Source organism: Miniopterus schreibersii (assembly GCF_964146895.1).
Source record: "Miniopterus schreibersii genome assembly, chromosome: 4".
NCBI lineage: Eukaryota > Metazoa > Chordata > Mammalia > Chiroptera > Miniopteridae > Miniopterus > Miniopterus schreibersii.
This window is the reverse complement of record NC_138105.1, coordinates 47,530,957-47,547,968: the sequence shown is the minus strand read 5'-3', so window position 1 is coordinate 47,547,968 and position 17,012 is coordinate 47,530,957. Positions and strand designations below refer to the sequence as shown.

The 17,012-nt window shown below is 39.6% G+C and overlaps 1 protein-coding gene across 1 annotated transcript in view; it reads left to right on the top strand.

Annotated features, from left to right (window-relative positions):
* DCHS2 (dachsous cadherin-related 2) overlaps nt 1–17,012 on the top strand; it is a gene marked incomplete at its 3' end in the record, with an annotated part of 174,089 nt that overhangs the window by 85,280 nt on the left and 71,797 nt on the right. The window contains exon 3 of the mRNA XM_081135422.1: nt 6,959–7,190. Coding sequence (XP_080991548.1) covers nt 6,959–7,190 — 232 coding nt within the window. The remainder of the gene's footprint in view (nt 1–6,958; nt 7,191–17,012) is intronic.

Below are 17,012 nucleotides of genomic sequence, written 5' to 3'. Positions count from 1 at the left end.
CATAAAAACTACTTGTTTCATAGAAAGAAAATCCTCCAACCAAGCACAACATAGTCTAGATTGTTAGAACACAGACATCCTTCCTATGGGTACTTCAGATTCAAGATCTCATCCTTGTGTTCAGTGATTCATCCTAAACCCAGCCCTGGTACAGATGGGAGCTGGTCTGCACCCTGCCTGTATAATAGAGGTTTTATTATTATTTAGGTGTGGGTAAGGAGATAATTGCCATTGTAAAAACACTTTGTTATACTCACAGATCCCAAGAGGAAGGCAGGCCACATCAAGGGAGGGAGTGTGTGTGCACAAGGGAAACCCTGGGGTCAGGAGGCAGAGGGAGAGAGGAAACACTTCAGGTGAGGATCTTTATTATGGTTTCCAAGGTAAGGAAGTGGGGAGGCAGAACAAGCAGGCTTAAGATTGACCAGATTAAAAAAAAAAAAAGAAAAAAAAAAAGATTGACCAGTGTGAATAGAATAGGTTCAGTGGACTTTTGGAGCATAGAGGCCGACTCTAGTTATCTGGTACCTGGCTGTGGAGTGATTAGGGCAGGTGCATTGTGGCCTGGGGTGTGGAATCCCAATAAAGGATGTGGTTGGGGGTATGGGCTCTGACTTGGTTGGTTTGCATTTGAAAAGCATGCTCATCTGATCTTGGTCAGTCCCTCCGGTCCCCAATGTCAAAGTATCGGAACACAGAAAACAGAGTACATGGCCAATGCACTGCTCTGGTGCAGTCCCCTTGAAGAGGAAGGCAAAGGCCAGCTTCCACATTCCTGTTTGTTGTCACCTTCAGGCTCTACTTCTTTTGGCCTCACCTACCTTGTTTACTCTTCTCTGACCTAGGTCCCTTCAGCTGTCCCTCAAACCAGCAGTTCTTTGCGGTGTCATAGAATACAGGTCATTAAAGAAGGTGTCCTCCAGGCTTTCTTCCTCACCACAGACATCCCTGAGGAGCAGTGTCTGATGATTCAGGGCCATAGCCACCCAAACGCCAGATGTCAGGATGAGCTGTCCCCCATGATGTAATCTGAGTCCACACCCATTGCCTTTGCTTCTTCCCTCTGACTTTAGTCAGAACGTATCTGAATGCAGGGTGAGTTTGTCCACCTTTGTTGACTGTTTCCAGTGGCCTCCATAGGTTATTATGCTCCCCTGGGGAGTGGTGGACATTTGGCAGCTCAATATAGATGCGGTCCCAGTCCCTTATGGGGACAGCTTGCTTCACATGAATGTGTCCAGGTTAAAGGCATACATGTCATCGTAATGATTTAATTCCTTATACGCTCATGGAAACTACCAAAAGGAATTAGCTACATCTTCCAGGCTACCGTCCAATACCCACTTTGACCTAAAGGACGCTCTGTTGATGTGACTTGCTCCCAGGTTTTGGTCGCCAAATGCGGGACCCCGTAAAGAGGATCGATTAATTCGTCTTTCTCAGGATGAGCAGAGAACAACACATGCCACGTGGCTGAAGATGGGGACGCAGTGTCTCTACAGCCTGAGTCTTTTAGCACCTAGTGTTAGCGGGGCTAGCAGAGCTTCAAGGCCGCCTCCTGCTGCAGTGTTCAGACACCTTCGTCTCCTTCTTGCCCATCACGCGGGTCCAGGGAGGTGCAGGGAGGCTCAAGGAGAGAGCTGCGCACGCAGCCCGCCTGAAAACAGGTCTCCTGAGAGCACACCTGGCCGTGCATTTTCAAGGACAAATTTTAAGTGTCTTCCCCCCTCCCCTCAAATAATAAGGCTTTTAACAGCTACCTAACCTTCATCTTGTTTGGACCAAAAACTACCTCCAATGTTTGCCTTAGAATGTATGAAAGCAAGCAAAGTAAGACTGTGTGTGTCTGTGTGTGTGTGTGTTGTCCAGTGTGCAGTGTTTATTCTGTTGCCTGTATAATATTTATAAATTTATTCTGTGATGAACTGTGCATTTCTACAGGGTGAAGTCTGCATCTGTTATAATTGTTTTGTGCAATATCTACCAGCAGCATATGTCCCTAATCAAAAAGGTTGACAAAGATGAAGATAACAATGTTGACAATGACCGGGTAGGTTGTCCCTTAAATACAGTCTAGACTGGAGCAGAAGAAAAAATGAACTCAGACAAGATATTTTAGGGTCAAGATACAGGATTTTAGGCCATAATGAATTTATTTAAAGCAATGAACTGCACTTTGACAAAAGACCTTCAACTTTACAGAATTGCCTCGATAGTTGGTGGTTTTTCCTCTGATCCTTTCTCTTCCTAATGCATGTCTTGAAAGCTCTTTGGAAGAAAATTGCTGAGAACCCATTTGCTGGTGGTTACTAAGATATTTATCTGTCAATAGAAGAATTTTGTCTTATAAAATACCTAGATGTTCTGGGCTTCTTTTCTATTTATTCTTGTGATGACTGTCAATATTTTAAAAAATTCAATCACTCCTTCTATTTTACTGGTATCACTTCTGAAATAACCTATTTTTGCTGCTACTGTTGCTGCTATTTATCTCATTCATAGAAGCCAGGAGGATGCTATAAAGTTATTTAATGGAAACGAATAACTGGATTACATTGGAAATCAAGTGGGTTTTCCCAATAAAGCCCTATAATTTAATTATTCCTTGCTTATATCTAATTCTTGTTTCCTTTTCCCATTTATTTTCATCAAGTGAATGTCTCTTTTTTGGTGTGTATGTTTATTAACATTCTATTTCTATTTTTTGTGACATCCTCGATTCAGTTGCTGAAATATGTGTCTGAGATAAAGCTATTTTGTCTCTATCTCACCATTGCAGGCTTAGGGCAGGGCTGGGGCAAGCTAGCAATATAGAAAGTAAATTGGTTTAGTCATTCACCATTATATGTATTCGTGATAAAAGTTGGCTATTGAATTCGTGCTGCATGGTTTGTGTGTAAAGCAGATAATTTCTAAAAGCAAACTTGCTGAGTAAAAGGGCACATTCATTTTTTCCCCCTTTTATTGCAGCTTTATTGAGGTATAATTAATAAATAAAATTGTATATATTTAAGGTGTACAGCCTGATGTTTTGATTATACATATGCATCGTGAAAGAATTACCACAATCAAGATACTTAATATACATATCAGCTCATGTAGTGAATGGTGAAAATACTTAAGATCTCAGTAAATTTCAAGTATACAGTTTAGTATTATTAACTGTAATCACTGTGCTATCCATTAGGTCTCCGGAACTTATTCATTCTGCATAACTGAAATTTGGAGCACAATCAGTTTAATTTTAATAGATTATGTTATCTCACTTTCCAAAACATATTCAAGTGCTTATTCCTATCTTATCTTTCATTGACTGCCACCCCCACCTCAGTTTCAGGAATAAGCCTTTGCCCAGTTGCTCCATTATTTTTTAACTAAATTGTCTGAACTATATCTCAAACTAATTGTCTACAATTGTTTAATATATTATCTGAACCAATCCCACAATGTCTTTGAAAACCCTTTACCTCGTTCTCTATAGAAGGTTAAGCTTGCCATCCATCCATTACCCTCTGCATTCTTATTCCCACCCTTCTTTGTTCATCCTTTAATTTGAATCAGTCTCCTCTGTGCCCTCCCAAGCTCGTCTCCCATGCCTTCTGGAACTCATAGCCCATCATTTGGCGAACTCCCTTATAAACTCAACCTGGTCTCTGGCTACCCCTTTATCTTCTTGCCCTGATTAAAACAGGCCCTCTCAAAGGATACCAACTCCTTTCTGACTCTCTCACAGAGAAACCCACATTCTGCTAAATCACAAGCCCAGAGGGAGGTGTCCAGGTGGGTGCCTTCCTTGCTGGCCATCGCAGCATCCAAATCATTTCTACTCCCTTCTCCATCAAAAACCAATTCACATTTGAAGTTCCTGTTTCAGACTATACCATGGACACTGTTGCTGCTGTCGTGTTCTCAACCTCGTTGTCACTCTGGACCCTCACACCTTACTTACAGTCTTCCTCTCTACCACTCTTCTCTTGAGGAGACTTCAATGTCCATTTATTGAACAACCCCAAACACTGAGCCTCTCAGTTCCTTGACTTTCTCATTCCCAAGGATCACAACCTCTGCAATCTTGCTTTCGAGCATGCTCTATTCCTACAAGCATCCTTATCTTTCAGTCTCACTTGCTGGAGCACCTGCATTCAGTTGATAATTCTCCTGTGTTAAGATCACTAGCTTATTGGCCCATCATTAAAGTCATTCAGTTTCAAACTCTCTTTAGTTCCCTCACTTCATAGAGCCCTTCCCGTAAAAGCCCAGCCCTGTGTAAGCCCGACCTAGTCTGCACTGGCCTAAGCAGCTGAATATGCCTGGAGAAAAGTAATACACCTGCTTGAGAGAGACATCCTTACCTTCCTGCCTACTGTCAGCACACATCCTTACCTTCCTGCCTGCTGTCAGCACACATTATCATATTAGAGATGTTACTGTTTGCATCAAGAGCAACTTCCTCTGCTGTTCAGGTTCCCATCCATTCCAGCCTTCTGAAGGAGATCACCCCTATAATGATTTTCTCAAATTCTGTTGACTGTCTCCCATAAGCTTACAAGGTATACTAATAGTTTCTGTCTTTTAAAAAAGCCCCCTTTTCATTTCATGTACCTTTTTAGAACACCATGTAATTCCTCTCTATCTTTCAAAGCACATCCACCTAAAATCGTTGTCTGTTTCTTCACTTTTAGTTTTTCTTTGATCTGGTCCTCCCATTCTGCCCCTCTAGGAACACTGCTTTTATGAACATGATTTCTGCTGTGTAACGTCCTGGGGTTATTTCTTTATTTTCATTTCATTCAGCTTCTCCATGAACTTGAAATTATTCTTTGAACTCTGCTTCTCTTGGCTTTCGCGACACCACAGCTCACTGTTGTTACTTTTTCTGAACAGACTGTACCCTCATTTCCCTTCAGCTTCGTTCCTTGAACCATGAACTGTAGACAAGAATGCATTGACAGAGGCAACCACAGCCCGCAACAGCCGAGAGACATGAAGGATAGATACGAACATTCTACTGTTCAGAAGCCCCAGAAGGGAAAAACAGAGAGACCGGATAGGAGACAATGGCCAAGACAATGCACTCTTCACTTTGTCCACCTAACATTTTGCCTGTTTTTGGTAGCATTGCCTGGTTTGGGATCTTCATGGACAGCCTAGGAATTAACATCTTTGTTCTCAAAGATCTCAGGGTGGAACAAAGTTCATTTCTTCACGTTTTCCCCACTTTCTCATTACTTCTGCTCTCTGCTGTCTCAGGCCCTCCTCAGACGTAAGTGATGTCTTGAACTTGAGCAGAAATAAGAAACGAAAGGGAAAGGAAAGGTAACAGGAAAGCCCGGGAGAGGGGAAGGAAGGGCATTTGGAGGAACAGCCGGCTCTGTGTCTGATGGTGCGCAGTGCTTTCTATTTGCTTACAACCACTCTGCAGTCCCCTCTTATCTCACTCCACCTGGGGACCTACTGGTCATTTAGGTTTGTAGAAGACAGTGAGCCAATCTGCATTTCAAGTATACAGGATAGATGAAACTTCCACTGTTTTTATCCCTTTGTCGCTGGCATGGCCCTGGCACTGTATTCAACTTAGAACAAGGAAAATCACACTTGCACAAAGATGGATTTCTTCATTTAATTTTAGTCCCTGAGTCTGAGATATATGAGACCTCAGAGCCTGAGAGCCACTTCCAGATTCTTCCTTCACGTCATCCCGAACAGACCTCTTCCTGGCCCTCCCTCGCCCTCACATGAGCTCCTGCAGACCTGCACAGCAGCAGTCCTCCTTTCCTCTCCTGCCAAAACCCCTCTCCCACTGTCTTTCTGTTTCCTCCTCAGTGCCTTCCTGCCATAGTAGAAAGAGCAAAAAACATTTTTTAAAGAGAGAGCAAGAGAAGGGGGAGGGGAGGAGGAGTGAGTGAGAAAACCCAGGCTGTGACTTACCAAGGATTTTTGTCAAAGATGAAAATATCAAAATGTACTAGATACAAATGGAAAGTGGTGCTTTAAAGTAGGAACATATGTTTTACTTTAGAGAAGTAAAAACTGCAGAGGATTGTTTTCTTCTATCTTATTCGCCTTGTTTTGAGAAGGAGGCGACACAAAATAAACAGTATCAGATCCACCTCTCACTATTTTATGCAGTAGATTAATTTTTTAAAACTTGAAAAATTCAGAATTCTAAAACTAATCTGGTCCCAAATAGTTAGGATTACTACCTTCACGGCTACCGTTCACTTTGGACTTGATGATTCTAAATAGCCTCCTGACTGGTTTCTCTCCTTCCACCCTCGCTGGTCTTCAATCCGCTCTGAATACTGCAGCCAAAGTACCAGTGAAAGTCTGAGTCAAATGAAGCAACTTCTCTGTTCAAAACCCTCCAGTGGGTCAGAGCCATGGTCCTCTCGGAGGCTCACAGAGTCCTCCACGATCTGTTCCTGCCTTTCTGTTCCCTGAACAGGCCTGGGATGAACACTGCCCTCCTGTCTCGGGGCCTTTGCACTTGCATTTCCTTTTTCTGTTATGCTTTTCCTCCAGATAACTGAAGTCTAACTCCCTCATATGGGTCAGCCTGTAATTCAAATGGCATCTTCTTAGTGAGCCTTTCACTGATGACCTTTTCTAAAATTGTATTCTCCACCAATACTTCCTTACCTCTTCCTTCTCCTTAGTGGTTAAAAATTACCCTGGAGATAAAGTTGATTTTTTTTCTCTTTAGACAGCAGGAAAACTTTGACTATCAGTGTTTGACCTCTACTCTGAAATTATTGCCTCATAGGTGCTTTAAGTGTAATGATACTCATATTTAAGAATAAGTGCTGGAATATAGATACCATGCTATTGCACATGAACTTACCTCCAAGTTTTATACATATATTTGTTTCAACAGTATGTTCTAGGATCTTTGTCAATTATTCTGTATCCCAGGGTTCAAGGAGAGATCCATTTGTAACCGCTTCTCGTTCATCAACAGGGTGGATTAAGCGCCCAAGCTTTTGTCCGTGTGGAACTGGAGGACGCAAATGACAATGAGCCTGTGTTTCACCCATCCTCCTATGTGCTGAGCATTAGTGGCCAGACCCAGCCAGGAACGGAGATCGTCAATGTCCTTGCCACTGACAGGGACTCTGGGATATATGGAGCCGTGGCTTATGAGCTCATCCCCACTGACCTGTCCTTCCTTTTTTCCATCGACTCGACCACAGGTATGTGATCTTGGAACAGTTCTCCTCTGAAATCAACATCTTCTAAAAAAACAGCCAGAAAATGAGCAAGAGTGATATCTTTTAATATCAGAGATGTTGCAAGACTGGTGCCACCTTTCAGAAGGCAGGGAGGTGTATTGAGAAGAGCAAGGGCTTTGTAGTTAAGTTACAGCTGGATCTGAGTCCCAGTTTGCTTCCTACTGGTCTTACGATTTTCATTGGCCCCGGTCTCCTTACCTAAAAAAAAAAAGTATTGCTAATAATCCCTATGGTGCAAAGTGTTCGTGAGGATTAAAATCAATAAATTAGGAGAAACAGCTGGTCAATGTGTCTGTTTCTTAAAAGCCATCTAAGGATGACTTACATCATTTCAGTATATTAATCTTATTAGTGCAAAGAGCATTGTACAGACATCCCTTTCTAGTACTAGGTCTGGCATTCCCTTAATCTCTTTGCTTGGTTCTTTGTTTTGTTTTGTTTTTTACAGTAATACTTAACGCTCCTTTTTGTTCTCTAATACAGTAATTGTGTTTCTGCCAGAGAAGTCCAGTGAGCAAACTGAGTTTTTTAGAAATTATCGTTAAGTTGTTACTTTTCCCTTCCTATTGGATTCTTATTAACAAAATAATGTTTGAAATAATTATTACTAGAAAATATAAATTTCAATATATTACATTATAATACTTTTGAGATATTAGAGATATTCTGGTCTAAAAATGAGGCTGCAAAAAAGAAAAGATTATTTTCCTTTACATTTCTTCTTTAAAAGTTTTTTTAAAAACATGTGACATGAGATCTGCCCTCTTAACAAATTTTTAGGTGCACAGTACTTTATTGTAGACTGTAGGTACAATGTTGGACAGCAGATCTCTAGAACTTGCTCTGAAACTTAACTGAAACTTTGTTCCCACTATTAAGCAACTTCCCATTTCTCTCTCCCTATTCTCTCCTGGCAACTACCATTCTACTCTTTGATTCTACCAGTTTGACTATTTTAAATACCTCACATAAGTGGGATAATACATTGTTTGTCCTTCTGTTACTAGCACATTTCACTTCATGTAAGGTCCTCCAAGTTCATTCATGTTGTCACATATGACAGTATTTCCTTCTTTTAGAAGGCTAAATAATTTTCCATTATGAGTATATGTTTTCTTTATTTATCCATTGATAGACATTTAGGTTGTTTCCACAACCTGACTATTGTAACAGGCTTCAGTGAACATGGGAGTGCAGATAACTCTTTGCTATTACATGTCTCCTTAAAGCACCTGATCTGAACATGGGCTGAATGAGTGTCTATTGTGATGATGATAATGTCAGATGCCGTGGTAGGCATGCTCTGTACATTGTCCTATTAGATCTTTAAACACCCTTCACAACAACCATATTCACTAGCAACAAATAGTAATTTACATGGGACATCTAATCTACCAAGTTAGTTTGCCTTCTCGCCCAGTCCCAAGAAGCCTCCTGCTTCTTGCCTGGAACGTGGACTTTATCTGGAGTGTGTGACTGCTGGGGCATTAGTTGTTTACAATGGCAGTCTTTATAAGGCAGAACTTCCCTTGCTCAAAATAATCCACTGATGTGGCCCCTTTAACATTTAAAAGATCAGAAGAACATACTTTTTTAGGAAATTGGTCTGCTTATCTTGGCTTTTTCAAAATTCCTCTGAACTGAAGACCTTAACTGCTTGTCAAAATGCCAGGCCCTCTAGGACAGTAGCATTGCCAAAATTATATAGGCCAGCCAGTAATCAGGGCACAGGATCAAAAAGCATTTAGCAGATTGTTTTCAGAAGACATTAACACACTCATCATCTAGTTTCCCCTGGAAGATCTTGAAGTTGCCGTACAGTGTCCCATTTTTAGAAGAGATCTCTAATGTCGTGCTGGCTTCAATCAGCCACAGGCTCCCATTCCTGGCACCGGGTATAAGACAAATGCCATTGTTAATCACGGACAACACTTTTTGTGAGTCATGATCTAGGGAAATATCATGGCTTTTTTTTTTTTTTTTTTAAGCAAGGACCAGTTTTGTAATGGAAGTGGCTTTAGGTTATTGCTGCCGGTGCCTATATTGTCTTCGTGTCAGTGCATTTAGGTTGAAGACATTTCTCAGTCTAACAGTACTTGGAATTTAGTTGCACTTAATCACAACTCGTGAGAAATTCGTGAAGGCTGGTAAAGCTTTGCTTTAACCTTTAGAAGAGAATTGAACAGCATCAGGACTAGCTATGGGGAGAAGGCGGCCAGCCTAGGGAACAGGAAGTCTCCAGTTTGAAACGCTGCATCCAAGTTCATCTGTTGGTTGACTGCCACTCCGCATACATTTTCTAAATTGCACATAACAGGCTCCCAGGCCACACCATAAAAGGTAACCTAATTGTTGATATTCTCAAAGAATTGAACAAGCTTGGAATATGGTTTTTCTCTTCGGGACCTGTGCTTTTGTTGTAGCTTATAGGAAGCTGGTCCTTCTTGCTTCCCTTATAAGGCTCATCTCTACAGAAGCTGCCAGTGTGAACAGTCTCAAGGAATTGCCTCTAGTAATATATATATTTGTGGAATAAAAGAACAAGTGACATTTAGAAATAATTGAAAAGTGATTTAAATCCTTATTCCATTCTCGTAAGAAATTGCAAGGGAGTGTCATTGATAATACAGAGCAAAACTTCATTTAAAATCCTCTTTCCCCATCACAGCGTGGTAGGTGATTTGTGGCCTACTCCAGTTTTCTTCAAAACTAACCCAAACTCTCTCATGTTCTCTTTAGCTAGTCTGTGCTGGCTGGCACTTTTCTAGATTTACGTATGAAATAAATATATATAATGCATATACAGGGTGTGGCAAAAGTAGGTTTACAGTTGTATGAGGAACAGTTTATTCTTTTATTATTATTTATTAATTATTATATTATTTTCCATATGAACAACAGCAAACCTACTTTTGCCCCCACCCTGTATTTATATGTAGCCATATAATTATATAGATTATAGTTTTTACTTATTGGTTATATCACTGTATAGTTTTAAAGTTATATATAGTTATGTTGCATGAGGGGAATATTGAGAATTGATGAGCACATTGTCACTTCTTCCTGAGTTACTCTAAAATTCTCTCTGGAACCTTCACTAATCTCACTGGTCCATTCACCCTTTTGTTTTGACACTTCCTATGTCAGACGTGCTCTTCTATAAGCTTACATAGTGTGTTATAGGCTCGTGTTTTCCTGAAGACAAGAGATTTTTCCATTGACCTGTTTGTGCCACAACCAAGACTCATACATTAAAAATAGAGCTCTTTGACTTACTGTGTTCATCTGGTAAAAACAATGTTTTGGAGAAAACTGGAGGGGGGGATGCGTGGTGCTGTCATGGTTGTTTTCTCTTGTGGGTTTATCTTCCTGGTCTGTTTCTGGTTTTCTCAGTGTGTTGTTAATTCAAAGAATGTTTTTGTAAAATGTGTTTAGGCACCAGGAGAGAGATATTGAATTGAGCCTTCATTTCTCTTATTCTCAGTTAGTTGGGCTCCTTTGATGTGGGCACGAGGCAGACCACAGTGTTTTGAGTTTTAAAAGAAAGAAATACGGAAGCATATTTATTAATAGCTCTTTTTTCATATATTTTTAATCCTATTTAATGAACTGTATGTAGATTTTTCTACATTGTTTGAAGTATCCTTTTAGTAGTATGAAAAAAGCAGTTCTTTAGCCTTTCTGTTTGTGCTATTTATTCAGTAACTTTACACTGAAACAAACATAACTTCTAATTCAGATAATTTTAAGGTGGCAGAGATTGCAAGCATTTGTGTTGGTCATTTATTGTTGTCAACTACTTTTTTTTGCTAGGAATTAACCTTTGGTTCAGTTCTTGTTTACCTCTTTTTATAGAAGCAAGTTGATATAAAGAAAAGTCAATACAGGTTCTGTAAAGAATGTAACCTGTTTGTTCAAGGCCAAAAATGGAAGCAAGTTCATGCTTTCAATGCATGTTTATTTAGCGCCTATTTACTTAGGTCCCTTGCTCTGCGACGGGTGTTGGGGCTGCATCGTGAATAAAAGAAACAGAAATCCCAGCTCTCAGAGTCTTACAGTAAAAGCTACGCCGCTTGGCCTAATGTCTGATCCATGTTCGTTGTGATGTACACAAAATCCAAGGTTAGCACGACGGAAGAACTAGGAATTCAAAGGGCAACTGAATGAAGTAAACTGCCTGACAGGCGGCTGCTCCTCCGTGTTGTATGGGTGTATGGACTTTATTATTATTATTTTTTAAAAATATATCTTTATTGATTTCAGAGAGAGGAAAGGAGAGGGAGAGAGAGAGATAGAAACATCAATGATGAGAGAGTCATTGATTGGCTGCAGCCCGCAACCCGGGCATGTGCCCTGACCGGGAATCGAACCCTGATCGCCTGGACCCTAGGTCGATGCTTAACCACTGAGCCAGTCCCGGCTGGGCCAGGTGTAGGGACTTTAAAATGGACTCTAAGTAACATAGCACAGACTCTGTTTTTCTTTATTTCAAGGGCAGATTCTTTTCTAATGTCAGTTTTATGCTCAGATTTCATACCACGTAATGATTCTCTTGATTCTTCCTGATGGCTACATTTCTACATATAAAACATTCTGGTATGTAGTGAATACATTAATACCACATCTCATTTTGTAAGGGATGTGAGCCTGCTCATGCCAGAGAAATTCTTTCCTTTATTTGCAAGACAGAGACTAAAATTAATCACAAGCACCTAATCAGCGTATGTCACTTTTATAGGAAACAAAAGCATGTCGGAGAGTTTTCTCATTCTTTTTTTCAGTATAAGATCACAGACTGTTGGAGATGAAAGGGACCTTACAGTTCAGCTCCCTCACTTAGTGGGGGAAGAAATTGAGGCAGAAAGGGATTTGGTGTCTTGCCTAAAGGTGCGTGGTTGGTGTACAGCGGACCTGAACTTGAACCTTGTTCTAAGCCTGTGATCTGTCCTTGTATTGCTTTGTCTCAGATAATAATACTTTTAAACATCTTTTCCCATATATTGCTTATTTGAACCTTACATCAAATGGGGTAAGCAAGGCAGATGCTTTTATGCCCATCTGCAAATTAAGAAAATGAAGACCCTATGAGTCTTCGTGATTGGCTCAAGGACATAGGAAACTCAACACTCAAATTTACTTCTTGAACTACCATTTCAAGGATATTTCTACTATTATGACTTTTAAAAAAAAAAAAAAAAAAGACAAAATTAAGATAAATTCAGGTTCCATTGATTTCAACTAAATAACATTAAAAAATGACCTCTCACTGTGACTTTCTGTATAAGCCTGTTGAAATACCAAATTACCAGTTGATTTTGTTCACTATTTTCCATTGAATAAATACAATTGAGTGGAATCTTCCAAAGTAGGCAAATTATTCTTTTAATTCTTTTTTTCCAATATTATTATAAAATTTTATTTTTATAGAATTCATTGGGGTAACATTGGTTAATGAAATTACATAGGTTTCAGGTGTACAATTCTATAACACATCATCTGTATAATGTGCCGTGTGTTCACCACCCCAAGTCAAGTCTCCTTCCATCACCATTTATCCCCCCTTCACCCTCTTCTACCTCCTCCACCCCCTTTTCCTCTGATAATCACCATACTGTTGTCTGTGTCTATGGATTTTGTGGGGGTTTTGCTTAATCCCTTCACCTTTATCACTTAGCTCCCCAGGCCCCCTCCCCTTTGGCAGCTGTCAGTCTGTTCTCTGCATCTGTGAGTCTGTTTCTGTTTTGTTAGTTTATTTTGTTTGTTACATTCCACATGTAAGTGAAATCATGCAGTACTTGTCTCTCTCTGACTGGCTTATTTCACTTAGCATAATTACTCTCCAGGTCCATCCACGCTGTTGCAAAAGGTAAGATTTCCTTTTTTTTTTTAACAACTAAGTAGCGTTCCATGGTGTAAATGTCCCACAGCTTTTTTATCCCCTCATCTACTGATGTGCACTTGGGCTGCTTATAAATCTTGGCTATTGTAAATAAGGCTGCAGTAAACGTAAGGGTGCATATATTCTTTCAAATTAGTGTTTTGGGTTTTGGATATATTCCCAGAAGTGGAATCACCTGGTCATAAGGCAGCTCCATTTTTAGTTTTTTGAGGAACCTCCGTACTGCTTTGTACAGTGGCTGCCCCAGTCTGCGTTCCCACCAGCAGGGCCCGGGGGCTCCCTTCTCTTCACACCCGCGCCAGCACTTGTTGTTTGTTGATTTATTGATGGAGCCATTCCGACAGGCATGAGGTGCTGTCTCACTGTGGTTTTAATGTGCGTTTCTCTGATAACCTTGAGCATCTTTTCCTATGCCTATTGGCCATGTGTTTGTCCTCTTTAGAGAAGTGTCTGTTCAGGTATTTTGCCCGATTTTTAATTGGATCTTGTGTTCTTTGATGTTGCGTTTTATAAGTTCGTTATACATTTGGCTAGTTGTTTTAGGTGCCAGCAGCAGAGAGAATTTTGAGTCCATCCTATCCCTGTCAGCCGCTACAACTACAACTTAGGTACCCAGGTTTGTGTGCAAAGTAAATAGCATAATGTCGTCTGTTTAGTAGGTTTCTACATTCTCACAAACTGAATACAGGAGAGGTATCATAAACATCGATAACCAATAAGAAAGTAGTATTGATATCCCGTAGTTTTTGGTCTGTCTCTGTTTTTGAGAAAACCACGCTTACCGTCTCTGTGTTTGGTGAAGGTCATAACTTTGTGCTTGTTGTTGTGTTTATCCCTAGCTTACAATTTTAGTAATGACCTACAGATTTTTTTCTAAATAGGAATTACCACCTTGGTTAAGAATATCCCATCTTTTGTGGGAGTTTTGATTATGAAGGTAAGTATTGCTTAATTAGTAGAACATGATTTTATATATGTGTTAAATTTAATTAAGAGAGGACCTTTGTCTTTAAGTTAATTAATTAGTCTATCAATTAAAATAAATTTCATTCCAGCAGTGTCCTTTTTTAAATAAAAAGTGAGAAGCTAAAGATAATAGACAGACATTATTGCACGTTAAAATTTAGTATATATAAATCCATGCACCCAGTAATTAAAACATAAAATAATCAGTGCTCTGTAAATGAGCCTGTATCTGTTTTAAAGTTGGTCCCCTGAATGGGTGGTAAATGATAATTTATAAGAGTCATGAACAAATGAGAGCTAATTCACTACTGTACTTTAAAGTATTAAAAGTGTCATAATTTTAAAAAAATATATATTTTTATTGATTTCAGAGAGAGGAAGGGAGAGGGAGAGAGAGAGAGAAATATCAATGATGAGAGAGTCATTGATCGGCTGTCTCCTGCAAGGGGAACCAAGCCCACAATCCAGGCACATGTTCTGACCAGGAATCGAACCAAGATCTCCTGGATCATAGGTCAGTGCTCAACCACTGAGCCAGGCCAACTGGGCAAAAGTGTCATAATTTTAAGCTGACAAAATATATAAGCAGAGAGCTACTTATTTTATTTACTATTTCATTATTATGTATATTATGCATATTTATATGTCTATCAATATATGTAATATATATTATATGTAATATATATTATATAGCTACATTTTCTCACTCCTCAACTTTAATAGACATCTCAGTTTATTTAAGAGTGTTAGGTTCAAGTAAATATGCTCTCTAGCTACTCTTTATATTCAAATGTCCAAAAAGTGAATGCTTTGAAACATTCGACATATAGAAGGACATACTTAATCTTAATACTCCCCTCTTCTAACTGGTGAATATTCAAAGAAACTCACTAGTTTCTTCCTGGTCTCTAGTAGGAATATTTTTACTATACAAAATTGACTTTGAAGGCCAACTAAAGTAGTCATTGGCTCAGAGGAAGCCTAGTAAAATTTATATATGTAGGCATTAAATAGACCTTGTTCAAGTATAAAAAGACAGATTTGGTCCTTTCACTCCCCTGCCTAAATCTTTAATGACTTCCTGTGGCTCTTTGGCTGGAGATCAAATCCTTGTTATGGTCAAACCAGGCCTTCACGACCTGTCTGCTTTCCCGAGTGTCCTCATCTGCAATAACTCTTCCCTTTAATCTCTCGCCTCCTTTCTTACATCAGCTGCTGCTGTTTCTCCTCTTCCTCCCCCTTCCTCCCCATCCTGCTCCTTCCTTATGTCATGCTTCCTTCTGCAGGTACATTCCAGTGTTTGCTTCCACTGAGGTCATTTGATTGTCCCCTCTCCGCTCCTCTTCCCATACTCAAATCTTCACCTAGAGAATGGCCTAAGTCATCCTTCAATGCTCACTTTATGAAGGATTGCCAAAGGAGGCACTAGAAAACCAGTACCTTTATATTCAAGTTATTAAATTGAGACTATTTTGTGAATTAAAGCAACAGAAAGAATTTTAATTGGGTGATAGTGATTGTAGAAATTGTAGGAGCTTCCTGAATTGTGACTTAGGGGCAGGGGAATAACCATTTGCCATACAAAATAAATTTAAATAAGAGAAAAAAAAGTTGCTCTATGATTGTATCCCATGAGCTGTGCTTTGTATCATACTTGCTTACCCATATTTATGACAGCCGGAGATGATCATGTCTGAAGTGGAGAGATGGGCTACAGAATGGTGAGAAGCCACATTAAGTGGGGTGGCTTGGGGGGATTTAAAAGCATGACAGAAGTTTAAACTTGATTATTACAGGAAATAAGGAATGGCATCGGGTTTTGAGCACTAGCACATTATGGTGAACGTGACAGTTAAGGAAAATTACCCTGGTAGCACTGTGCTTGGTGGACTATAGGACTGGAAAATTCAAACAGGAAATATAAATTAATGAACAGAAAATATATAATATTGTTATAATCTAAGGGTAACATTATGAGTTTTGTACTAAGGAAATAGTAGTAAAAACAGAAAGGAAGAAAATAATTGAGATATTTTAAGAGGAAAATAAGAATGGTGACTGATTTATCAATGAAAGGGATGAGTCACACATAATTTCTTAATTTTAACTAACGTGATTGATAGTCCAACTGATATCAAACTGATAAATGCCCCAGAAGAAGTGCCACCTAGAAAGAGGCATAGAACTCAGGTGGGAAGACATAGGGAGATACTAGGATAAAGTAGCTATCGAAGAACATACAAATATTTTGAAGGAGAGAGTGTATAGCAGCAGTTTTTAAACTTTGGAGTAAATAAAAATTACTGGTGGAGCCTGTAAAAAATTCAATTCCTGGATCCTTTCCACATCTAGAAACCAGAATATCTGTGTAAGAGCCTGAAAATTTTGAGTTTGCAAGTACCCATGGTGACTGGATGCAGGTAGTCAGGAAACACCCTTTGAGACCCTCCAGTGAATAGAACAGAAAAATGCCTGGAATCCAGAACTGCTTGGAAGTTTGAGGAGGAGGTGGAAATCCCAGGGATTTTTGGGAACTGCAAAAGAAAACTATCATAGAGCCAAAGGAAAAAGTCCAGAAGCGAGAGGACAGCATTTGTCAGATAGATGTAGGAGTTAAGGAGCGTGAGGTTGGCTGTGACATCCGATTGCCTACCCTTCCCTTGCATCTGTCCATATTCTTTTCTTCCAGGTGTGTTTCTCATAAAGATATGTTTGGATTTATCTTGAAATCCATTCCGATAAATTTTGTCTTTTAACTAGAGCATTTTGTCCGTTGATATTTTCCAAAGTCTTTCCCAGTCGAAGTCTGCTGCTGGTTTTCAGTCTCATTCATGTTAACATATTTCCTGAGGTGTTTTGTGATTTTTTTACTGTGGGCTTGGATCCTTATCTGAGAGAATTCTTTGAACCCTGGGGAT